The 20,773-nt window shown below is 40.4% G+C and overlaps 1 protein-coding gene across 4 annotated transcripts in view; it reads left to right on the top strand.

Annotated features, from left to right (window-relative positions):
• The window catches only part of LOC140469321 (neuronal calcium sensor 1), a 158,091-nt gene that overhangs the window by 95,166 nt on the left and 42,152 nt on the right, over positions 1-20,773 (top strand). For 2 of the 4 annotated variants that reach the window (XM_072565714.1, XM_072565713.1), the window contains one exon: positions 19,878-20,059. The exons of the other annotated variants lie outside the window; for them this stretch is intronic. In XM_072565714.1, the coding sequence (XP_072421815.1) occupies positions 19,878-20,059 (182 nt within the window). The remainder of the gene's footprint in view (positions 1-19,877; positions 20,060-20,773) is intronic. 4 annotated transcript variants of the gene reach the window in all.

The following is a 20,773-nucleotide window of genomic DNA, read 5'->3' on the forward strand; positions in this document are numbered from 1 at the left end:
TTTAGAAGGATAGGACATTCCTTATGGTACTATGATTTGATGTACCAGTTAGACTTCCAAAGACTTCAGACTTTGAGGGCAGTCATAAAATTGTCTCCAAGCTGAAGGGAAAGTAACTGGAAGGATTCAGTTAGAAGTAATTTCTCTGAATTTGAGTCTTTGTAACAGGTAGTGTTTGGAGATAGGTTGAATTTTTTTCTGATAACTTGGCTTATTTGTTTTATTTTCTGTGATAAATGTATGTCTGTTATGAAAGAACCTCTGCAACCTCATGTAAATATGTTTTCGTGACAAACTGCCATGTTAACCAACTAAGCAAAAAAATAAATCTGATACATCAAGTCTCAACATGGGATCTGATTTGTCCAGACATACAGTCAGCTAGGATCATAACACCATTGATTGGAATCCTTCCAGAAGTTGAGGTCAATTTGAATCACGTAATTAGTGACAGCTGTAATTTAGAACATCAAAGTTCACTTTGAAATGTAAATGAGAAACTAAAGTCTTTGAAACAATTTACAGTATCTCTTCATATCTTGAAGGTATGAGAAAAGATTCATAGCAGTGTTAAATTGCATGCCAATGGAACAAAATTAAAACCTGTAGTAATTTTGTAGGGGATTTTGTGCACATATGTGACAATATTTGCGCAGTTGATAATTTAGTGACATTGTGGATTGATATGTATGGAATTTGTACCTAGTGATTTGTGCAAAGAACAAAGATCATTAGTGTTGAATATGTTTAGATCCCATATAAAGAGGTACAGAGATGCCTACGCAGAGAAAAAAACAAATTGAAGTTATTACCAGAAGTTAAAAATCACACAACACCAGGTTATAGTTCAACAGGTTTAATTGGAAGCACTAGCTTTTGGAGCGCTGCTCCTTCATCAGGTGGTTGCGGAGTACACAAAATAAACACAGAATTTATAGCAAAAGTTTACAGTGTGATGTAACTGAAATTATACCTTGAAAAATACCTTGACTGTTTGTTGAGTCTTTCATCTGTTCAAGTGACCATGTTAGTTTCGCTTCTTTCATATGTAAATCACAAAACGTTTTTAAAAAGTTATATTCTCAGGTTAACTTTAACAATTGATGTCAGCCCAGATAATGTGTTGAAGGTGTTAGTCCCCTGTGTGCTGCTCTCTGTGCCATAATGTTTAGACTGATTCTAATCTAAAAATTGAAAATTGAATTAACAGAATTTTACATGGATTCATGCAGTTTTTGAGCAAAGTACAATGAAACTCTGAAAGTACAAATTCACCCCACAAAGGTATATGTGTATATGTGTGCATGTGTGTGTGTGTGTGTGTGTAGTGCAATGGTGGTCACCTGTAGTGTGACATGAATCCGAGGTCCCGTTTGAGGCCTCTCTGTGGGTACCGAACTTAGCTATCAGCCTCTGCTCAGCCACTTTTTGCTGCTGCCTGACCCGAAATCCGCCTTTGAGGATGGTGACACGAAGGTCCGAGGTAGAATGTCTTGGACCGCTGAAGTGTTCCCCAACTGGGAGGGAACACTCCTGTCTGTTGATTTTTGTGCAGCGCCCATTCATCTGTTGCCATAGCCTCTGCTCGGTTTCACCAATGTACCATGCTTGAGGGCATCCTTGCCTGCAGCATATGAGATAGACAATGTTGGCTGAGTCGCATGAGTACCCGCCACGTACATGGTGGGAGGTGTCCCCATGCGTAATGGTGGTATCCATGTCTACACTCTGACACGTCTTGCAGCGCCTACCGTGACAAGGTTGTATGGAGTTGTCCTGAAAGCTGGGCATTCGACCTCGGACCTTCGGGTGACCATCCTCCAAGGCAGACTTCGCATAAGCAGCAGCGAAACGTGGCCGGGCAGAGGCTGATAGCTAAGTTCGGTACCTGCAGGGAGGGCCTCAACCAGGACCTTAGGTTGATGTCACACTACAGATGACCACACAGACACTCCTAGACACACACATGTACACACAGGCACTCTTATACACACGCATGCACACATGCACGCATAACCGTTTACATTTGTGGGTGAATTTGTACTTGCAGAGTTACATTGTACTTTGCTCAAAAACTGCATGAATCCATGTAAGAGTCTGTTAATTCATTTTTAGATTAGAATCAGTCTAAACTTTATTGCACAGAGAGCAGCACACAGGGGACTAACACCTTCAACACATTATCTGGGCTGACACCAATTGTTAAAGTTAACCTGAGAATATAACTTTTAAAAAACGTTTTGTGATTTACATATAAAGAAGTGAAACTAACATGGTCTCTCTAACAGATAAGAGACCTAACAAACAATCAAGGTATTTTTCAATGTATAATTTCAGTTACATCACACTGTAAACTTTTGCTATAAATTCTGTGTCTTACAATTGTACACTCCACAACCACCTGATGAAAGAGCAGCGCTCCAAAAGCTGGTGCTTCCAATTAAATCGGTTGGACTGTAACCTGGCATTGTGTGATTTTTAACTTTGTACATCCCAGTCCAACACCGTCATCTCCAAATCATTTATTATCCGAAGGTTTAAAATCTGTTGTTCAACCTTTGAACTTGTTTTATTTACCAGATTAGAGGATGCTATTGATCCACGAACTGTTATCAGATTGGGATATTCTGCGTTAGTGAACAATCGGTGGGTGGACAGGATGATACATGCTGGGGAGGGATGATTCTGAAACTGAAGGTGCCAAATCTAATCTAGGGTTGGATCCTTATAATGATGCTAAGGCTAAAGTGATTTATGTGTCAGATTCTGACACTCTTTGTGTCAGATTCTGAACACAAGTTATTTGACAGTTTTCAAAATATTTTAATTTTGCTTAAGGGTATTTTTGTTGAATTAATGCATTTAATAATTATATACATTTCAAAATGGCAACCACCAATGACAGTGATTCTTGTTTTACACTAGAGGTCAATCTTTGTTTGTCAAGGGATTTGAGAGGCTTCAGATGTTGTCTCATATACCATGATCTCTCATATTTAAGACTGAAACAGAAGAGCAGACGTGGTGAGCCAAATGGTAAACAGAAGTTAGAATGATTGAGATATTATTTGAAAGTAAGACTCATGGTATGATGTATTGCATGTCTTTCTGTGGCATGTGAGGCATTTTAGCATGTGTATGGAAGAGATTTTATGTGGTATATTACAGAGCACAAGTTTCATTGTGCAATTCCTATTGTTTGGTGTGAGCAATGTATACCATCTACGCAAAATACAGGAAAGTGAATATTGTTTCGATATTTCCAAATTTAAATTCACAAATATTCCAATTACCAACAGGATGAGAAGGTTCCATTCTGCAACAATCCACTTAAAAATGTGTTGAATATAACTTGAGACAGGTGGTTTACAAAGACTAATTCTTAGTTGAAGATAGTGAACTGCAGTTTAGGATGGTTCTTTTACTGTTCTTTGGATTGCAGTTTTGAATTATTAACTGAAGTGACTGCATGCCAAAGTACTGGCTAATTGGAAAATAATTGTCTTGAGGGTTTTTATTTGCAAAGGAGCTGTTGTTCTCTTCCTTTAAATCAATTTTAAGGATTCATATTCCAACTAACTTTTAAAATATAAGCTTATATTTCATGTTGTGGAATTGTTTTTGAAAAAAAAATCAAAAGGATAATTATGCACTTGTGCACAAGTACATGTGGCTTTTTTAAAATTAATATTGAAATCTCAAATAGTATTAATTGAATATATTCTATTTTTATATACTGCAATGATCTAAGCTGAAGGTACTATTGGACAAGTCAGATTCCAGAGTGAAACCTGGTTTGATAGATTGGGGGCAGAATTTTCCTAGCCACTGAATGATGTGGGCATTAGCAAGAAAGTTGGGTGAGTTGTTTATCCTCATTTTGTCGTCATCTCAGTTCACTGACATGCAATTCTAAATGTCCCATGTGCCAGATGGAACCGAGATGGCATCAATTCCTGACATAAAAGTCGGAATGGTAACCTGGCGATTCCAAATTCCTATTTGCTCCTGTGGCCTTCTGCTTTAGAGACCAGGCACCAACTTCTCAAGTTATATTCCATGGGCAAAGATTACATGAAACCGATGTCACTAAGACCTCCAGGCCCCTGTCAGCAAAATAGAGAGCCAAATTTTGACTGACATGTCTGGGACAACTGTAGGGAATCATGCAAGGCAGCTGGAGATTTCCATTGGTAGATTGGGACCAGGATGAGCCACAAAGATGGCTCCGGCACCAGGAATCTTGGAAGGTACTGACAGTGGCAGTAGAAGAATATGATATGTATGATGCTGTTGATGCATGATGAGATGAATTTGGGAAGATAGGAAAACATATGTGGGCCTCACTTATATGAGTTTTGCCAAAATTGAAATGTGGAGAAAGTGAGGACTGCAGATGCTGGAGATCAGAGCTGAAAATGTGTTGCTGGAAAAGCGCAGCAGGTCAGGCAGCATCCAAGGAACAGGAGAATCGACGTTTTGGGCATTAGCCCTTCTTCAGGAAAATTGAAAAATTGAAGAAAATTGAAATGTGGCCAATTACTGATCAAATTCAGCCCTGTTACATCAAAGAAAATAAGTTTATTACACCACAGCAATAAAACAAACCATATATATACACACACACAAATACAAGTGAAACTATTAGATCATAACACAAGAATTAAAATAAAGTTTTAACCTATTTCCCAACATTATCTGTTAAAGATACTCCAATCCAAAGAAATTACACTTCTATCTCAACTCCTTAAGTGTCGACTTAGCACACTCCTTCTAGTTTATCTCTCTTGAACTGTACAGAGAATTTTATAATTCTTCTCTGAATCTGATAGCTTGTCTGATTTCTTTTTTGTTATAATTGTTATAATAACTTGGTGATGTTTTGTGTTATATTCTTTGAATGATAGCCATTATGTATAAAATGTCATTGTATATGTGTTGGTTAGGTACATTTTATTTGATGACGACTGCTGACTCAACTGCTGGACCTACTACTTATAAATGTTGGAGTCTTAATTCAGGGTCTTACAGGTCCTTTAGGAGTTTTATAACCAACAACTTGACCAAACTAGTCCTGAACAAAATGGGATTAGGCATTCTCTCAGGCATGTTGTTTTTTTCAAATACACTTGTCAAAAAGTCAGTATTTTTGTTAAACCCACTGTTGAAGTAAAGTATGTTTGTGCTGGAAAAGGAAGCACATTGGATTTTTGGTTGCTTGTTGCAAGCAAAACAAGTCCAGTAATAACAGATTGTTGATGACTGGCTGTCAAACATTTTCTATTCAGTGTGTGAATAATAAATATGTCTTGGCAAATGAGATGCTTGTTCCATAGCCATTCTTCAGTCTGAAAGAACACATTCAGATCTACCTAAATAATGTTCGATGGATGAAATTGCAATTTATATTGTAGTGAATTATAAAGATGTGATTTAAATCAATTATCATCTCAAAGCAGGGATTAGAAATATGCAACTTTATAAATAGACAAAAAAAACAGATGTAGTGCAGGCTTGGGGGCTGATAAAAGGCTGGAACTAACCAGTCGTAATCTAATTAAAAGGTTATTGGTTGAATGTTACACAGTGCATAAAACTGGAGTGGAATATTTAATGTGTTCAACGTTGAAGTAAGAATACTTCTATGGTTTCCTGGAACTAAATTATTGTCAAAAGAGTAAAATATCAAGTTGAAGAGAAATTTGTTTCTCAAATTTTGTTTGACTTACTTTCTCTTTAAATCAATCTTTGTATAATTTCAATAATAATAATAGTGATTTCATGAATTGTTGATACTATGCCCACTCAAGTTTTAGTTAAAATTATTTTCATGTGAGTATTTTGAGCTGTATGACTTTGGGTAACTTACTTCACATCAAAGCAGATTAAATCATGAGTTTAAAGCTACGACATTACTGAGCAGAGGGCAGCAGTCAAGCATTGCACTTTGTCTTTTACTTAATCCATTTCCTTTTACCCCTTTGACATGTGCGCACTTACTGCTGCATGCTCTTTGACCACATCCACTTGGTCATTTTTAATGAATATAGTGAATTTTAGACTATTGGATTCCAGGGCATCAACATAGTTCTTTGAAAGTTGCATTGCTAGTAGCTAGGTGGTTAAGAAGGTGTTGAAGCTTCTTAAGAAGGTTAGAAAGCTTGCCTTCATTGCTGAGACAATTAGAATAGGAGTTGGGACATCATGTTGAGACTGTACAGGATATTGATGAAGCTACTTTTGGCGTACTATGTATGTTTCGGGTTGCCCTGATATAGGAAGGATGTCATTAAATTGAAGAGAGTTCAGAACAGATTTACCAGGATGTTGCCAAGACTGGAGGTTTTGAATTATAAGGAGAGGTGGTTTGCTGGGACTTCTTTCACTGGAGTGTAGGAGGTTTAAGGAAGTAGTTTGAGTTGCTAGCCGAGAGGCTGTTTTATCCTGGATAGTATTGAATTACTTGATTATTATTGGAGCTGCATTCATCCAGACAAAAAGAGAATATTCCATAACATTGTTGACTTATTCCTTAAAGATGGACTTAGAGAGTGAGGAGTGAGTTACACACCACAAAACTCCCAGCCTCTGACTGCTTTTGTAGCTACTGTATTTACATTGCTGGTCCAATTCAGCCTATTGTCAATGTTAATCTACAGAATATTGAGGATTCAGCTATGGAAATGGCATTGAAAGTCAAGAGGAGATGTTTAGGTTCTCTCTTATTGGCAAAGGTCATTGCCTGCTGCTTGTGTGGTGTGTAAGTCACTTGCCATGAAGCAGCTTAAGTTTGAATGTTGTCCATGTTCTGCTACAAATAGACACAACTTGTTTCAGTATTTGAGTAGTCTTGAAAGATGCTGCACATTGTGTAATCATCAAGAAACATCCCCAGTTTTGATCTTATGATATATGGAAGATCATTTGATGAAGCAACTGAAGATGGTTGAGCCTAGGATATTTTTGAGGAGCTCCTGGGGTCGTGTCTTGAGACAAACGAATGGCTTCCCACAACTACATCCATCACTCCAACCACTGAAGAGTTCCCACTGATTCTAATTTACTAGAAGTCCTTGATGCCACACTTAGTCAAATGCTGCCTTGATGTCAGTTATCCTCACCTAGTCTCTTGAGTGTACATTTGGACAAGATTGTAATGAGATCTTGAGCTGAGTGACCATTATGGAATTCAAACTGACCACTGGTGAGCAGGTCCTGGAAGAGCCTTTGGGACAGCACTGTCAATGATTACTTTCATTACTCTGCTAATGTTTGAATAGACTGAGAGGATAGTAATTGATCAGGGGGTTTGATTTGTCCTGCTTTTTTTGAGAGTTGTATAATTTTCCACATTATACTGTCAGTGCCTGTGTTGCAAATGTACTGGAATAGCTTGGCTCTGCAACTACTATCTGGAGCATAATTATTACTACTAACTAATACACAGAGCAAATAGCCTTTTCAGTATTCAGTGCCTTCAGCTGTTTTTTGACGATATCATGTTAAATAGTAGCACTTCTGAGTTGAAACATTTGAATTCAATTAGCACTCTAGAAACTTGAGCATGTAATCTTGGCTGACACTTCAGTGCAACATTGAATGAGTGCCATACTGTCTTTTGGATGGGATGGGATATTACCTTGAGGATCTAACAGTTCTCTCAATTGGATATAAAAGATCCCATGAGCTTTTTTGACAAATTGAGTAGTACTGGCCTGCATTTATCCCTTAACCAATAATATAAAACATATTATCTGATCTTTATGACAGTCTGTTTGTTGGATTTGCTTGCTGAAACTGGTTGCTATGTTTCCTGACTACAATTCCAAAGTTGTTCATTGGCTGTAAAATGTTTTGGTATAAATGCAAAATACTGCGGATGATGGAAATCTGAAATAAAAACAAAGTGCTGGAGAAACTCAGTAGGTCTGGCAGTAGGTCTTGGAGAGAGAAACGAAGTTAACATTTTAACTCCAATGCGATTCTTCAAATCTCTCCAAGATGCTGCCAGACCAAATGATTTGGGGTGCCCTGAGGTGGTGCAATGAGCTGTAAAAATGCAAGCTTTTTTCTTTCTTTGTGCTTCTTACCTTAAAATTGCATCCCCATGGTCATAGGCCCGTTTTGGAGGAAAAGTTTCTTCCTATCTACTCTGCCACTCAGAACTGTGCACACCTCAATCAGATCCCCCTTAGCCTTCTCTGCTCTTAGGAAAACATCCCCAACCTATCTAGTTCTCTTCATAGCTGAATCACTTTAGACCAGATAATATCCAGGTTAACCTCTTCTGCAACTAGTACAGTCACATCTTTCTGTAGTGTGGTGACCAGAATGACACACAGCATTCCAACAGTAGCCCAATTAATGTTATATATAGCTCTATTACAATCTAGTTGCTCTTGTATACAGTTTTTGTTTGGGAATATTTCTTTGAATCGTCTTGTGACTGTTCCTTGACTAATAAAAACAAGTATCCCATAAGCATTCTCATCCACCTTTTTTATCTGTCCTGCCTTCCAGAATCTACAAACATATACACCAAAGTCCTTCTGATCCTCTGTACTTCCTAGGGTCCTGCAATTTAACATTTATTACCTTGCTGTGTTAGTCCTCCCAAAATGCATCATCTCACAATTTTCAGATTAAAGTCCATTTATCACCATTCAGCTCCCTGTCCAGCTTGATTGTATCATCTTGTAGTCTAATGCTTTCTTCCTTGCTATTTATCACACCATCAATTTCATATCATCTGTGAACTTACTGATCATACCTCCTATATGAACCATAAACAGAAACCCACCCAGCACAAAATGCTGTGGTACACCACTGGACATAGGCTTCCAATCATAAAAATATCTTTTGACCATCATTCTCTGCTTCCTGCCACTAAGCTAATTTTGGAATCAATTTGTCAAATTGCCCTGAATCCCAGGGGCTCTTCGCCTTTTAACCACTGTGTCATTGGACCTTGTAAAAAGCCCTACTGAAGTCCATGTCGTAATCCACAAATCTAGTCACCACCTCAAAAAAAATTCAACCAAATTTCGCTTTCCGTGATAGTCAGATTTGAAGCTAAGTGCCCAGAGCATTAGCCTGCAGTCCTGGATTACTAGTCCAGTGATATTTCAATTACTCTGCCTGCCATTTTCTTATTATAATGGTGAAATTTAAAATTCCCCAAATTAACCATATTCACTCAAGGTCATAGAGGCTGTTTAGTGTCAATAATGAAGATGTTTTTTTAAAACCCTTTTTTTTAAACAGGTGTTGCCCATCCCTAAATATCTTTGAACTGAGTGGCTTGGTAAGTCAATTCAGAGGGCAGTTGGTAGTCAACTACATTACTCTGGATCTGGCAGTACATGTTGGCCATACCAGATAAGGACAGAAGCTTTCCTACTCTAAAGAATTTTATTGAATCAGATAAGATTATAATGACAATGAATTATAGTTTCTAGTTACTCTCATTTAGACTTGCTTTCAAATGCAAATTTTTAAAATTTAATTTAAATTCCTTTACCTGCTCTGCTTGGATTTGAACCTATGTTTTTACGTCAAGACAAAACCTGCAACAGGGAGAATACTTGTCAATTCTATGATATCTCAGTAAATCAAATACATTTAACAGTTCTGAAAAAGGGTCACTGTACCTGAAACGTTAACTCTGATTTCTCTCCACAGATGCTGCCAGACCCGCTGAGTTTCTCTAGCAATTTCTGTTTGTGACATTAAACAATGCATCCTTTGAAGAAGCAGAGAATCGGTGATAGCAATTTACTGATATCTGTATTTAACTGTGGCCTCCTGAAATTGTGTTTTAGAAAAGAAATGATGAGAAAACAGATGATTTTGCTGTGGTTACGAGAAAAGATTTTACTTAAAATTGCATATTTACATAATTAAAATGTTTAATGTTTTAATGTCAATAGTAGAAACATTGCTTTTCTTCAGCATAATTTTAGAAACTTTTAATTAAATGAAATCTATGAGAATTGACATATTTTGTTTGTATCATATCTACAAAATGGGAGTAAGCAACATCAAAATCATCCGAACTATCGTAATTCTTTTAAGTTGTCCAAAATAATCTCCACACACTGCCTGCCCAGTGTAATGTTTTTACTTCACTCAAGGTCCAATTATTGTATGGCTCAGATCATGCTGGCCAACTAGCCATGCCTGGGAGGCCCATAAATATAACAAACAATTGATACCAGAGCTTCAGTTGCAGAAGCTGTCGTTTGCCATGTGGCAGTCAGCCAGTATTTGAAATAGACATCACTGCAGTTTGGAGGTTGCGTGGGACCTTCTTTCTGTACCTCGTGATCAGCAATTAAAAACACGAAAAAGAATAAGAAAATAAGATGGCCTCTTGAGCCTGCTTCACTTTTCATGAAGGTCGTATTTAAATTTCTACATCAACTTCATCTGCTCCTCTAATCCTCATTTTACTGAGATGGGGCTAGGGAAAGATCAGGGCAGGGATATGGCATGAGGTGCACTCACATTGCAGAGTTTTGTTTACACAATTCATTGAAGTACATACTGTAGCACTCCTTTGATGCAGTATCAATGGGGAACTTGACAGTGTAGGCAATGAAGCTGTTTCTCATGTCTTGAGAATGATTCCTGATGAAGGGCTTATGCCCAAAACGTCGATTCTCCTGCTCTTCAGATGCTGCCTGACCTGCTGTGCTTTTCCAGCACTCCCACTCTCGACACTGATCTCCATCATCTGCAGTACTCACTTTCTCCCTGTTTCTCATGGCTGGCAAGCTGAGAAATAGGGATCATTATCTCAAATAAGGGATCGTTTGGGATTGCTGTGTGGAGAAACTACTCCATTCAAAGGCTTTTTAAATACTAGGAATTCTCCATCCAAGAGGGCTTTGGATGCTCATCAAGATGCCATCACTTGCCTGCTTCCCACATACTTAGTGAGAACTTCCCACTGAAGATAGCAGCAGAGTAGGGCTCCTCACTAGAGCTTGTCTGCTCCAACTGCTTTTCTTTCTTCTTCTTCCTTCTTTTCTTGCTTTTTTTCTTTCACTTAGGCCCTTAATCTTTAGAGTTTGGTAGTGGTGGCAGCAGCTGGGAGACTTGGACGGTGGGCCACACCACTGGGCGCAGTCAGCGGAGTCGTGGCTTCATCAATGTCTGGAGCGGTACCAGAGGGGTACTCTGCAGCGCGGTGGCTAATGCGGCAATGGAGCATAGCAGTGGCTGGGGCTCATGCGAGCCCGCATGGCAACAGTGCCAGTTTGCTGTGAGGCAGCGGGGAAAGATGGTTCTATTTGCTAGCCCTATCTGACACTATTTAATGGTAAATTTTGTATTTTTAAAATTATAAATTTATTGGTTTGTTTTAAAGGTTTGCTCAGGTAGTTGTTTAATATTTTCTTCATACCGTAACTCATTTTTGACATTCATGTTTAATGTTGTGCCAAAACAGATCTCAGGCAAATGTGGCTGGATTTCTTGCTGAAAGGGAATGACTCAAAAGAAGTCTTATTGTCTTTTCTGATGGAGTAAAAGTGCTTACTTTTACTTCTTGTTTTTATTGAAATTTTGGAAATGATCAGAAAGTCTGGCAGTATCTGTGTAAAAGCAGGGGTCAGTAACCCTTCGTCAGAGGCACAAGATTGGTTACATGGCTATCCAGGAGGTAGAAATGACAAAACAAAGAACCATAATTCACTCTGCACTAAATTCCAGATTATTAGTAAGGAGTCACATTCACAGCATCTCACAAAACTACCACCATACATTCATTCACCCTACCCAAAATACCATTCATTATGATGAAAGGGGAACAATATTTATGCACTTGCTCTCACATTTCCCATGTATTACATGGGAGGCACTTCATTCTAAAGTAGCCTACTGGAAGAAAGGATCATTAGGAGTAGTGCAAGGTCTCCACTTCACCATTAAAGCATAAAATGTGGGGAACTGTCGGAATCTTGTGGCAACTGTGAAATAAATTCAAGTAATAATACACTCAAGAGTTGGTCAGCCACTCAATCTGTGGCTATTAAAGCCTATGACATTTGAATTTCAGCATGTGCTACAAGGAAAGATGAGCAACTCTGTACTACCACCAGTGTGACCCTTACAAGAACCGTGCATCTCAGAGCATGTGCTAGTATTAAATCTATGCAAAAAAGCCATAACCATATTACTGGAGCTGCAAGCACTCATGTTGTCCTATTGTCAACTAAAGGGAGCAGGTTTGACCCAAGGATAGATGTGGAAGAATTGAAGCCTGTGGTCTACTGCCTGGCCTGGGGTACTGTCATGATGCCCAGGCCCATTGAGTCCTTCAAAATGGGATTTGTGTTGCTTAATGGAAGCAATTCAGCTTTCAAGAGTTAATGGTCCATCTCTGCTGACAGTTTGTGAGATTCAATATGGTCAGTGTCACAATGCAGCCGAATAGCATGAAGTTTTTAATGAGCACTTGTTCTACTGCCAATCATCATCATCACTGGTAGTCCCTCACAAACGATCTTGGAGGAACTGTTTGGGTGAACTTCACAGCACAGAATCAAATAAGTTAATTGTTTTAAGTGGCCTACAGAAAGTCTGCAGTAGTGAGTAGAGTGGGTTCTTGAGATATGTCTCTTGATTAAACTTAAAATATAAGCCATAACTATTAATCTAATCTGGAGCAGTGTTTTGTGGAGGAATAAGAGTGTTATTTTCTGGGTCTGTAGATTGTGAAGGAGCAAAAATGGCCTTAAGTAGAGTGGCATGTGTTTCTTGTCAGATGTGGGATTTTAAACAGAGTTTAAGGGTTTCTGCAGATTATGTCTGCAATAAATGCTGTTGGTTGCGAATCTTATCAGATCAAATGGATCGATTGGAGAGACAGTTAGAAGCAATAAGGAATTTGCAACAGCAACAGTATGTGATGGATGGCAGTTATAGGAAGGGGGGAAAGTCTCAGATACAGTCACATAGATGGGTTAACTCCAGGAAAGGTAAGAGAGGTAGGTACCTAGTGTAGGTGTGTTCTATACCGGTTTCAAATAAGTATGCTGTTTTGGAAAATGTAGGAGGTGATGGATTCTCAGGGGAACGTAGCACGAACAGCCAAGTTTCTGGTATTGAGACTGGCTCTAATGCAACGAGGGATACATCGGGTCCAAGAGATCAATTGTGTTAGGGGATTCTCCAGTCCGAGGTACAGACAGACGTTTCTGAGGCCAGCAGAGAAAAAGCAGAATGGTGTGTTATTTCCCTGGTGCCAGAATCAAGGCTGTCTCAAAGAGAGGGCAGAATATTCTCAAGGGGGAAGGGGCCAGCAAGAGGTCATTGTCCACATTGGAACCAATGACATAGGAAGGGAAAAGGTTGAGATTCTGAAGGGTGATTACAGAGAGTTAGGCAAGAATTTAAGAAGGAGGTCATCGAGAGTAGTAATATCTGGAATACTCCCGGTGCTATGAGCTAGTGAGGGCAGGAATAGGAGGATAGAGCTGATGAATGCATGGCTGAGGAGCTGGTGTATGGGAGAAGGATTCACATTTTTGGATCATTGGAATTTCTTTTGGGGTAGAAGTGACCTGTACAAGAAGGATGGATTGCACCTAAATTGGAAAGGGACTAATATACTGGCAGGGAAATTTGCTCAAGCTGCTCAGGAGGATTTAAACTAGTAAGGTGGAGGGTGGGACCCAGGGAGATGGTGAGGAAAGAGATCAATCTGAGACTGGTACAGTTGAGAACAGAAGAGAGTCAAACAGTCATTGCAGGCAGGGACAAGGTAGGACTAATAAATTAAACTTCATTTATTTCAATGCAAGGGGCCGAATGGGGAAGGCAGATGAACTCTGGGCATGGTTAGGAACATGGGACTGGGATATCATAGCAATTACAGAAACATGGCTCAGGGATGGGCAGGACCGGCAGCTTAATGTTCCAGGATACAAATGCTACAGGAAGGACAGAAAGGGAGGCAAGAAGGAGGGGGAGTGGCATTTTTGATAAGGGATAGCATTACAGCTGTGCTGAGGGAGGATATTCCTGGAAATACATCCAGGGAAGTTATTTGGGTGGAACTGAGGAATAAGAAAGGGATGATCACCTTATTGGGATTGTATTATATACCCCCTAATAGTCAGAGGGAAATTGAGAAACAAACTTGCAATAAGATCTCAGCTATCTGTAAGAATAATAGGGTGGTTATGATAGGGGATTTTAACTTTCCAAACATAGACTGGGACTGCCACAGCATTAAGGGTTTAGATGGAGAGGAATTTGTTAAGTGTGTACAAAACAATTTTCTGATTCAGTTATGTGGATGTACCTACTAAAGAAGGTGTAAAACTTGGCCTAATCTTGGGAAATAGGGCAGGGCAGGTGACTGAGATGTCAGTGGGGGAGCACTTTGGGGCCAGCGACCATAATTCCATTAGATTTGAAATAGTGATGGAAGAGGATAGACCAGATTTAAAAGTTGAAGTTCAAAATTGGAGAAGGGCTAATTTTGTCGGTAATAGGCAAGAACTTTCGAAAGCTGACTAGGGGCAGATGTTCGCAGGTAAAGGGACAGCTGGAAAATGGGAAGCCTTCAGAAATGAGATAACGAGAATCCAGAGAAAGTATATTCCTGTCAGGGTGAAAGGGAAGGCTGGTAGGTATAGGGAATGCTGGATGACTAAAGAAATTGAGGGTTTGGTTAAGAAAAAGAAGGAAGCATATGTAAGGTATAGACAGGATAGATCGAGTGAATCCTGAGAAGAGTATAAAGGCAGTAGGAGTATACTTAAGAGGGAAATCAGGAGGGCAAAAAGGGGACATGAGATGGCTTTGTTAAATAGAATTAAGGAGAATCCAAAGGGTTTTTCCAAATATATTAAGGACAAAAGGGTAACTACGGAGTGAATAGGTCCCCTCAAAGATCAGCAAGACGGCCTTTGTGTGGAGCCGCAGAAAATGGGAGAAACACTTAACGAGTATTTTGCATCAGTATTTACTGTGGAAAAGGATATGGAAGATAGATGGTGACACCTTGCAAAATGTCTAGATTACAGAGGAGGAAGTGCTGGATGTCTTGACATGCATAAATCCCCAGGACCTGGTCAGGTGTACCTGAGAACTCTGTGGGAAGCTAGAGAAGTGATTACTGGGCCTCTTGCTGAGATATTTGTATCATCGATAGTCACAGGTGAGGTGCTGGAAGACTGGAGGTTGGCTAACGTGGTGCCACTGTTTAAGAAGGGTGGTAAGGACAAGCCAGGGAACTATAGACCAGTGAGCCTGACCTCGGTGGTGGGCAAGTTGTTGGAGGGAATCCTGAGGGACAGGATGTACATGTATTTGGAAAGGCAAGGACTGCTTGGGGAGAGTCAATATGGCTTTGTGCCTGGGAAATCATGTCTCACAAACTTGATTGTGTTTTTTGAGAAAGTAGCAAAGAGGATTGATGAGGGCAGAGCGGTAGATATGATCTATGTGGACTTCAGTAAGGCGTTCGACCAGGTTTTCCATGGGAGATTGGTTATCAAGGTTAGATCTCACGGAATACAGGGAGAACTAGCCCTTTGGATATAGAACTGGCTCAAAGGTAGAAGACAGAGGGTGGTAGTGAAGGGATGTTTTTCAGACTGGAGGCCTGTGACCAGTAGAGTGCCACAAGGATCGGTCCTGGGTCCACTACTTTTTATCATTTACATAAATGATTTGGATGTGAGCACAAGAAGTACAGTTAATAAGTTTGCAGATGACACCAAAATTGGAGGTGTAGGTTACCTCAGATTACAACAGGATCTTGACCAGATGGGCCAATGGGCTGAGAAGTGGCACATGGAGTTTAATTTAGATAAATGTGAGGTGCTGCATTTTGGGGAAAGCAAATCTTAGCAGGACTTATACACTTAATGGTAAGGACCTAGGGAGTGTTGCTGAATAAAGAGACCTTGGAGTGCAGGTTCATAGCTCCTTGAAAGTGGAGTTGCAGGTAGATAGGATAGTGAAGAAGGCGTTTGGTATGCTTTCCTTTATTGGTCAGAGTATTGAGTATAGGAGTTGGGAGGTCATGCTGCGGCTGTACAGGACATTGGTTATGCCACTGTTGGAATATTGCATGCATTTCTGGTCTCCTTCCTATCCGAAAGATGTTGTGAAACTTGAAAGGGTTCAGAAAAGATTTACAAGGATGTTGCCAGGGTTGGAGGATCTGACCTACAGGGAGAGGCTGAACAGGCTGGGGCTGGTTTCCCTGGAGCGTCGGAGGCTGAGGGGTGACCTTATAGAGGTTTACAAAATTATGAGGGACATGGATAGGATAAATAGACAAGGTCTTTTCCCTGGTGTTGGGGGCATATGTTTAGGGTGAGAGGGGAATGATATAAAAGAGACCTAAGGGGCAACTTTTTCATGCAGAGGGTGATACGTGTATGGAATAAGCTGCCAGAGGAAGTGGTGGAGGCTGGTACAATTGCAACATTTAAGAGGCATTTGGATGGGTATATGAATAGGAAGGGTTTGGAGGGATATGGGCCGGGTGCTGGCAGGTGGGACTAGATTGGGTTGGGATATCTGGTCGGCATGGACAGGTTGGATCAAAGGGTCTGTTTCCGTGCTGTACATCTCTATGATTCTATTCCACTCTCAGGATGAGTCCATGAAAACAGTCCAATAAAACATCCACAGAGTCTGCTACATGGGCAGAAGGGTGGTCGTGGGATGTGGTTGGTGTGGCTGTACATTCCTTATGCTGTTTTGCCTGGCTTCTGCCTTCTTCCGACAGCAAATCTTGAGGTGCTTAACACCTTCCCGAATGCTCCTCCTTGACTTTGGACAGTCTTAGGCTCGTGATTCCTGTTGGCATGACTGCCGCACTTTGCCGATGAGGCTTTGAGGGTATCGCTGTAATGTTTCCTCGGCCATCTAAGGCTAGCAAATAGAACCTATTTTATTTTCTTACTTTAGAAGCAAGGCTAGAGTGAGAATAGACTAGGCTCCAAATCCTGGTCAGTAGTGAAAAGGTGATTCCTCATGAAGAGCAAATGCTTAAAACGTCAATTCTCTTGTTCTTTGGATGCTGCCTGACCTGCCATGCTTTTCCAACACCACATTCTCATCTCTAATCTCCAGCATCTGCAGTCCTCACTTTCTCCGACCAGTAAATGAAATTATTTGTGTTTAATTTGCATTACTTCTACTACATTACACTCTGAGTTGGCTTCCTCTGGAAATCATACAAGTTGGGTTGGAAACAGCTTGTCTTTCAACTTAAGTTTCCTCTTCTAGCCCAAAATGTTAATCGATTTTCGGGAGGAAGGTGGTGCTCCTTCTTAGAGTGTATATATGCGCGTTTATCCATCTGTGCCCCAGATTCCAGCTTCTCCCTTACACCCCCTCTCTCACTCTTTCCTTCTGACACATTCTCTTGTTTCCCTACAAGAGCACCATCAAGAGGGAGGGGGAAGGAGCCATCAGCCATGGGACACTGTCAGATGGAGAGAGGGGGAGGGAGGAAGGAGGTTGTGACATTGGATTACAATGTCAAAGCCAATGCTAGGGCTACCACAACATAACAGAGGAAATCAAGAAGGGCCTTCTAGATTATAGTTGATGCAGTCCGTGAGGTACCAGAGATGTAAGAAGGAATGTCCATGGAATCTGGCTTCTACTACTGGGCTAATGATTGCTGTTCAGAAAAAAAAAAGCAATCATTGGCCAATTAGCCCTCAATCAGGATTGTCTGCATGCCAGCTTGGTTATTTTAGGCGCTGACCATACCAGTCGACAGGCTACTTGGTCAATGAGTCCTGTTCTGTTATACATACAGGTATTGGTTAGTACTATCTACACCACCTCTCTGAGACCTGGAGTTGCAGCCTACATTGTCTGACCTTCAAGGTTGTCTGACAGTTCTATGACAGTTCCAGTGACCTTAACTACCTTGAAAGAAAAGGGCAGCAAGAGCCGAGAGCCATTACCAAAATGTTACACACCATTGCCACTATCCTGACTTGAGACAAAATTGTCATTTCTTTGTCATCCCTGGAACTTCTTGAGGTACAGAAATGTGGGAGCACCTGTGGATTTCAAGAGTAACGATAGGTATTTTGCTTACATTTTGTTAATGATTACAGCTTTTACAGTTACAGCTAGTGACCTGTTATGTTTGCTTGTTCATATGACCTAGTACGTTTTTGTGGAATATTGACTCATTAAAGGGAAAAGATTATTTGAATTTAATAATTTTTAGGGACTAATTCAATACTGTCAATACTGGAAGTTTGGGAGCCACTAGTAATATTAGAAATGTCTATTCCCAATCACTCCACTTTGTCAGCACTAAGAATCAATTTTGCCAAACTTGCAAGACAGTTACCTTATCAGAATGGGAATGTCGATGTTTAAAGACACTCAATACCTGATTGGGGAACCTGCCAAAGGGAATGGAGTGCCATATGAGAACCGACACCTACATTTAGTACCAGTGCACATACCTCTTGTCCATTCAAAGTTTGGAAGAAGATTTGTAGCTCGGGTGCTCGTTGTTGTGGTTCTGTTCGCCGAGCTGTCCATGAAACCCCTTCTGCTATTACATCTGCTTGAGTTGCCCCATGATGCTGGGCATCGATAGGTGTATTTCCAGCCAATACCACCCTGTGACAATGCTGAACAAAACAGCTGCTGACTTCTGGCAAACGACTCTCAGTAGGCATGAACTACACCTCAGGGTCCTGATCCCAGGGAAGGAGGCCAGTGGGCTCTCAGCTCTCTGATTGGCACATGCTTTGACAGGCTTGCTCCAAAAATGGCAATATAGTTTCTCTGCAGCTGGCTGGCAAGATCCCATCACCTCCACAAGTTTCCACCCTATGTGTGAGTAATGTAAACTGCACACTATTGACTTTGCAACTGTTATTTGAAAATCTCTGGTCTAGATCTTCCAGCTTTTACAGTGTTCATTTGTAGTTGTGTTTTATTCTTGTTCTCAATTATGTTTTTTAGACAATTTACTCAAATATTTAAACAACATAACATACAAAATAGAAAACAGAATTAAAAATAGCAGAAATAGAAAATTTGGCACTTCATGTCTGTTCTGCCATCAATAAAATTGTGAGTTATCTTTTTGTGTTTTGTATTTGCTATTCCTATCTATCCCTGATAATCTTTGATTTCTTTGCCTAATAAGAATCTCTACCTGTCTTAAAAATATTTAATGACCCCATCCTTACCGCACTGTAAGGCAGAGAGCCAAAGGTTCTCCAAAAAACCACAGCCCTCGAAGAGAATATTTTATCCTCGTCTTTGATCAGAAAGGGTGACCTCTTGTTCTAAAACAATTCTCCCTAGTTTTGGACTGACCCACATGAGGAAACAGCCTTTCTTGTCAAGCCCATTCAGAATCTATATACTTCAGTCAAATCACCCCTCATGCTTCTAAGCTCCAGTGGAAATATGAATGTTTGTTATGGCAAAGTGGTACATCATGGTTTTTACATGGTTCTGTGCTGGTGACCAAAGTGATTCATGCCATTGTAACTTCCTCCACTTTGGGGATAAAAGGTAAAACAGAGCATTGGGTCTTCATGGAGAAAGTGAGGACTGCAGATGCTGGAGATCAGAGTCAAGAGTGTGTTGCTGGAAAGACACAGTAGGTCAGGCGACATCCGAGGAGCCGGAGAATCGACGTTTCGGGCATAAGCCCTTGAGTCTTCATGCTCAGTATTGATCAAATTTCAAACCGAAAGAACTGCAGATGCTGGAAATCAGAAACAAAAACAGAAATTGCTGGAAAATCTCAGCAGGTCTGTCAACATCTCTTCTTCATTCATCATTCGTTCTTCAGAACTGTTCTCAAGAAGGGTCACTGGACCCGAAACGCTAATTCTGATTTCTCTCCATAGATGCTGCCAGACTTGCTGAGGTCGATCAAATTTCAAGTGCCTCTGAAGCTGGGAAATACCTGCATGTTGGAAGAGATAAAACTATTTTGTGCGACCAAGAACCTGGAGGATGAATGGACCAAAAAATATCCTTTCTCACATCCTAGATCCTTTGTTTCGCAATGCTTCTGCTTATATTACTGGTTAGTTTAACAGCCATTCTGGTTTTAAATTTTAAAAATTACAATATTTTTACGGTTCACTGCACATTCTCAAATTACGAAAAAGTGTCACACTTTAAATGTATGTTGCTTTTAATTGTATGCAATGATGCATTGTGCATGAAGTGGCAGTCTTTCAGGATAGAATCAAATAGGGGCCACAAGGTGGGTCACGTGACAAATGCATCAGTCAGGGGTCTTGGCATTACTTATCCAGGGATGCTCAGTCAGGTCACTCAAAGGAGTGGCCACGTTCCATCTATCTGGTCTGTCCAGAGAAGTTAGGGAAGGGCATGATGGAACTGATGTGGAAAAGAGATATTGTAAACTATTCATGAAGGCTAGGAAAGGGGAGGATAACTATTGTGAAGGGGGAGTTATTATATGTGTAAGGGGAAGATGTGGTAAAGTGTGGGAATGGGGTAATGTAAAAAGGGGAATCTTCTACAATCAGAGGTGTGCAGGCTTTGAGATTGGTGGGGGAGATAGTGTATGACCACACTTGGTATGGTCACCTCATATGTCAAGGGTTTGGAAAAAAGGTGTTCAGGTGCAGGCTGATGTAGCCAGGTTGGGTAGGGTCCTGGAAAAGGTCCTAGAAAGTAGTACTGAGCCTCTAAGTTATCAAGAAGGGGCCTCACTAACACATAGAGATGGAATCTAGAAGCCACTGTTGGAAGACTATGTAGGTGACAC

The sequence above is a fragment of the Chiloscyllium punctatum genome, chromosome 49 (assembly GCF_047496795.1).
Source record: "Chiloscyllium punctatum isolate Juve2018m chromosome 49, sChiPun1.3, whole genome shotgun sequence".
NCBI classification, from domain to species: domain Eukaryota; kingdom Metazoa; phylum Chordata; class Chondrichthyes; order Orectolobiformes; family Hemiscylliidae; genus Chiloscyllium; species Chiloscyllium punctatum.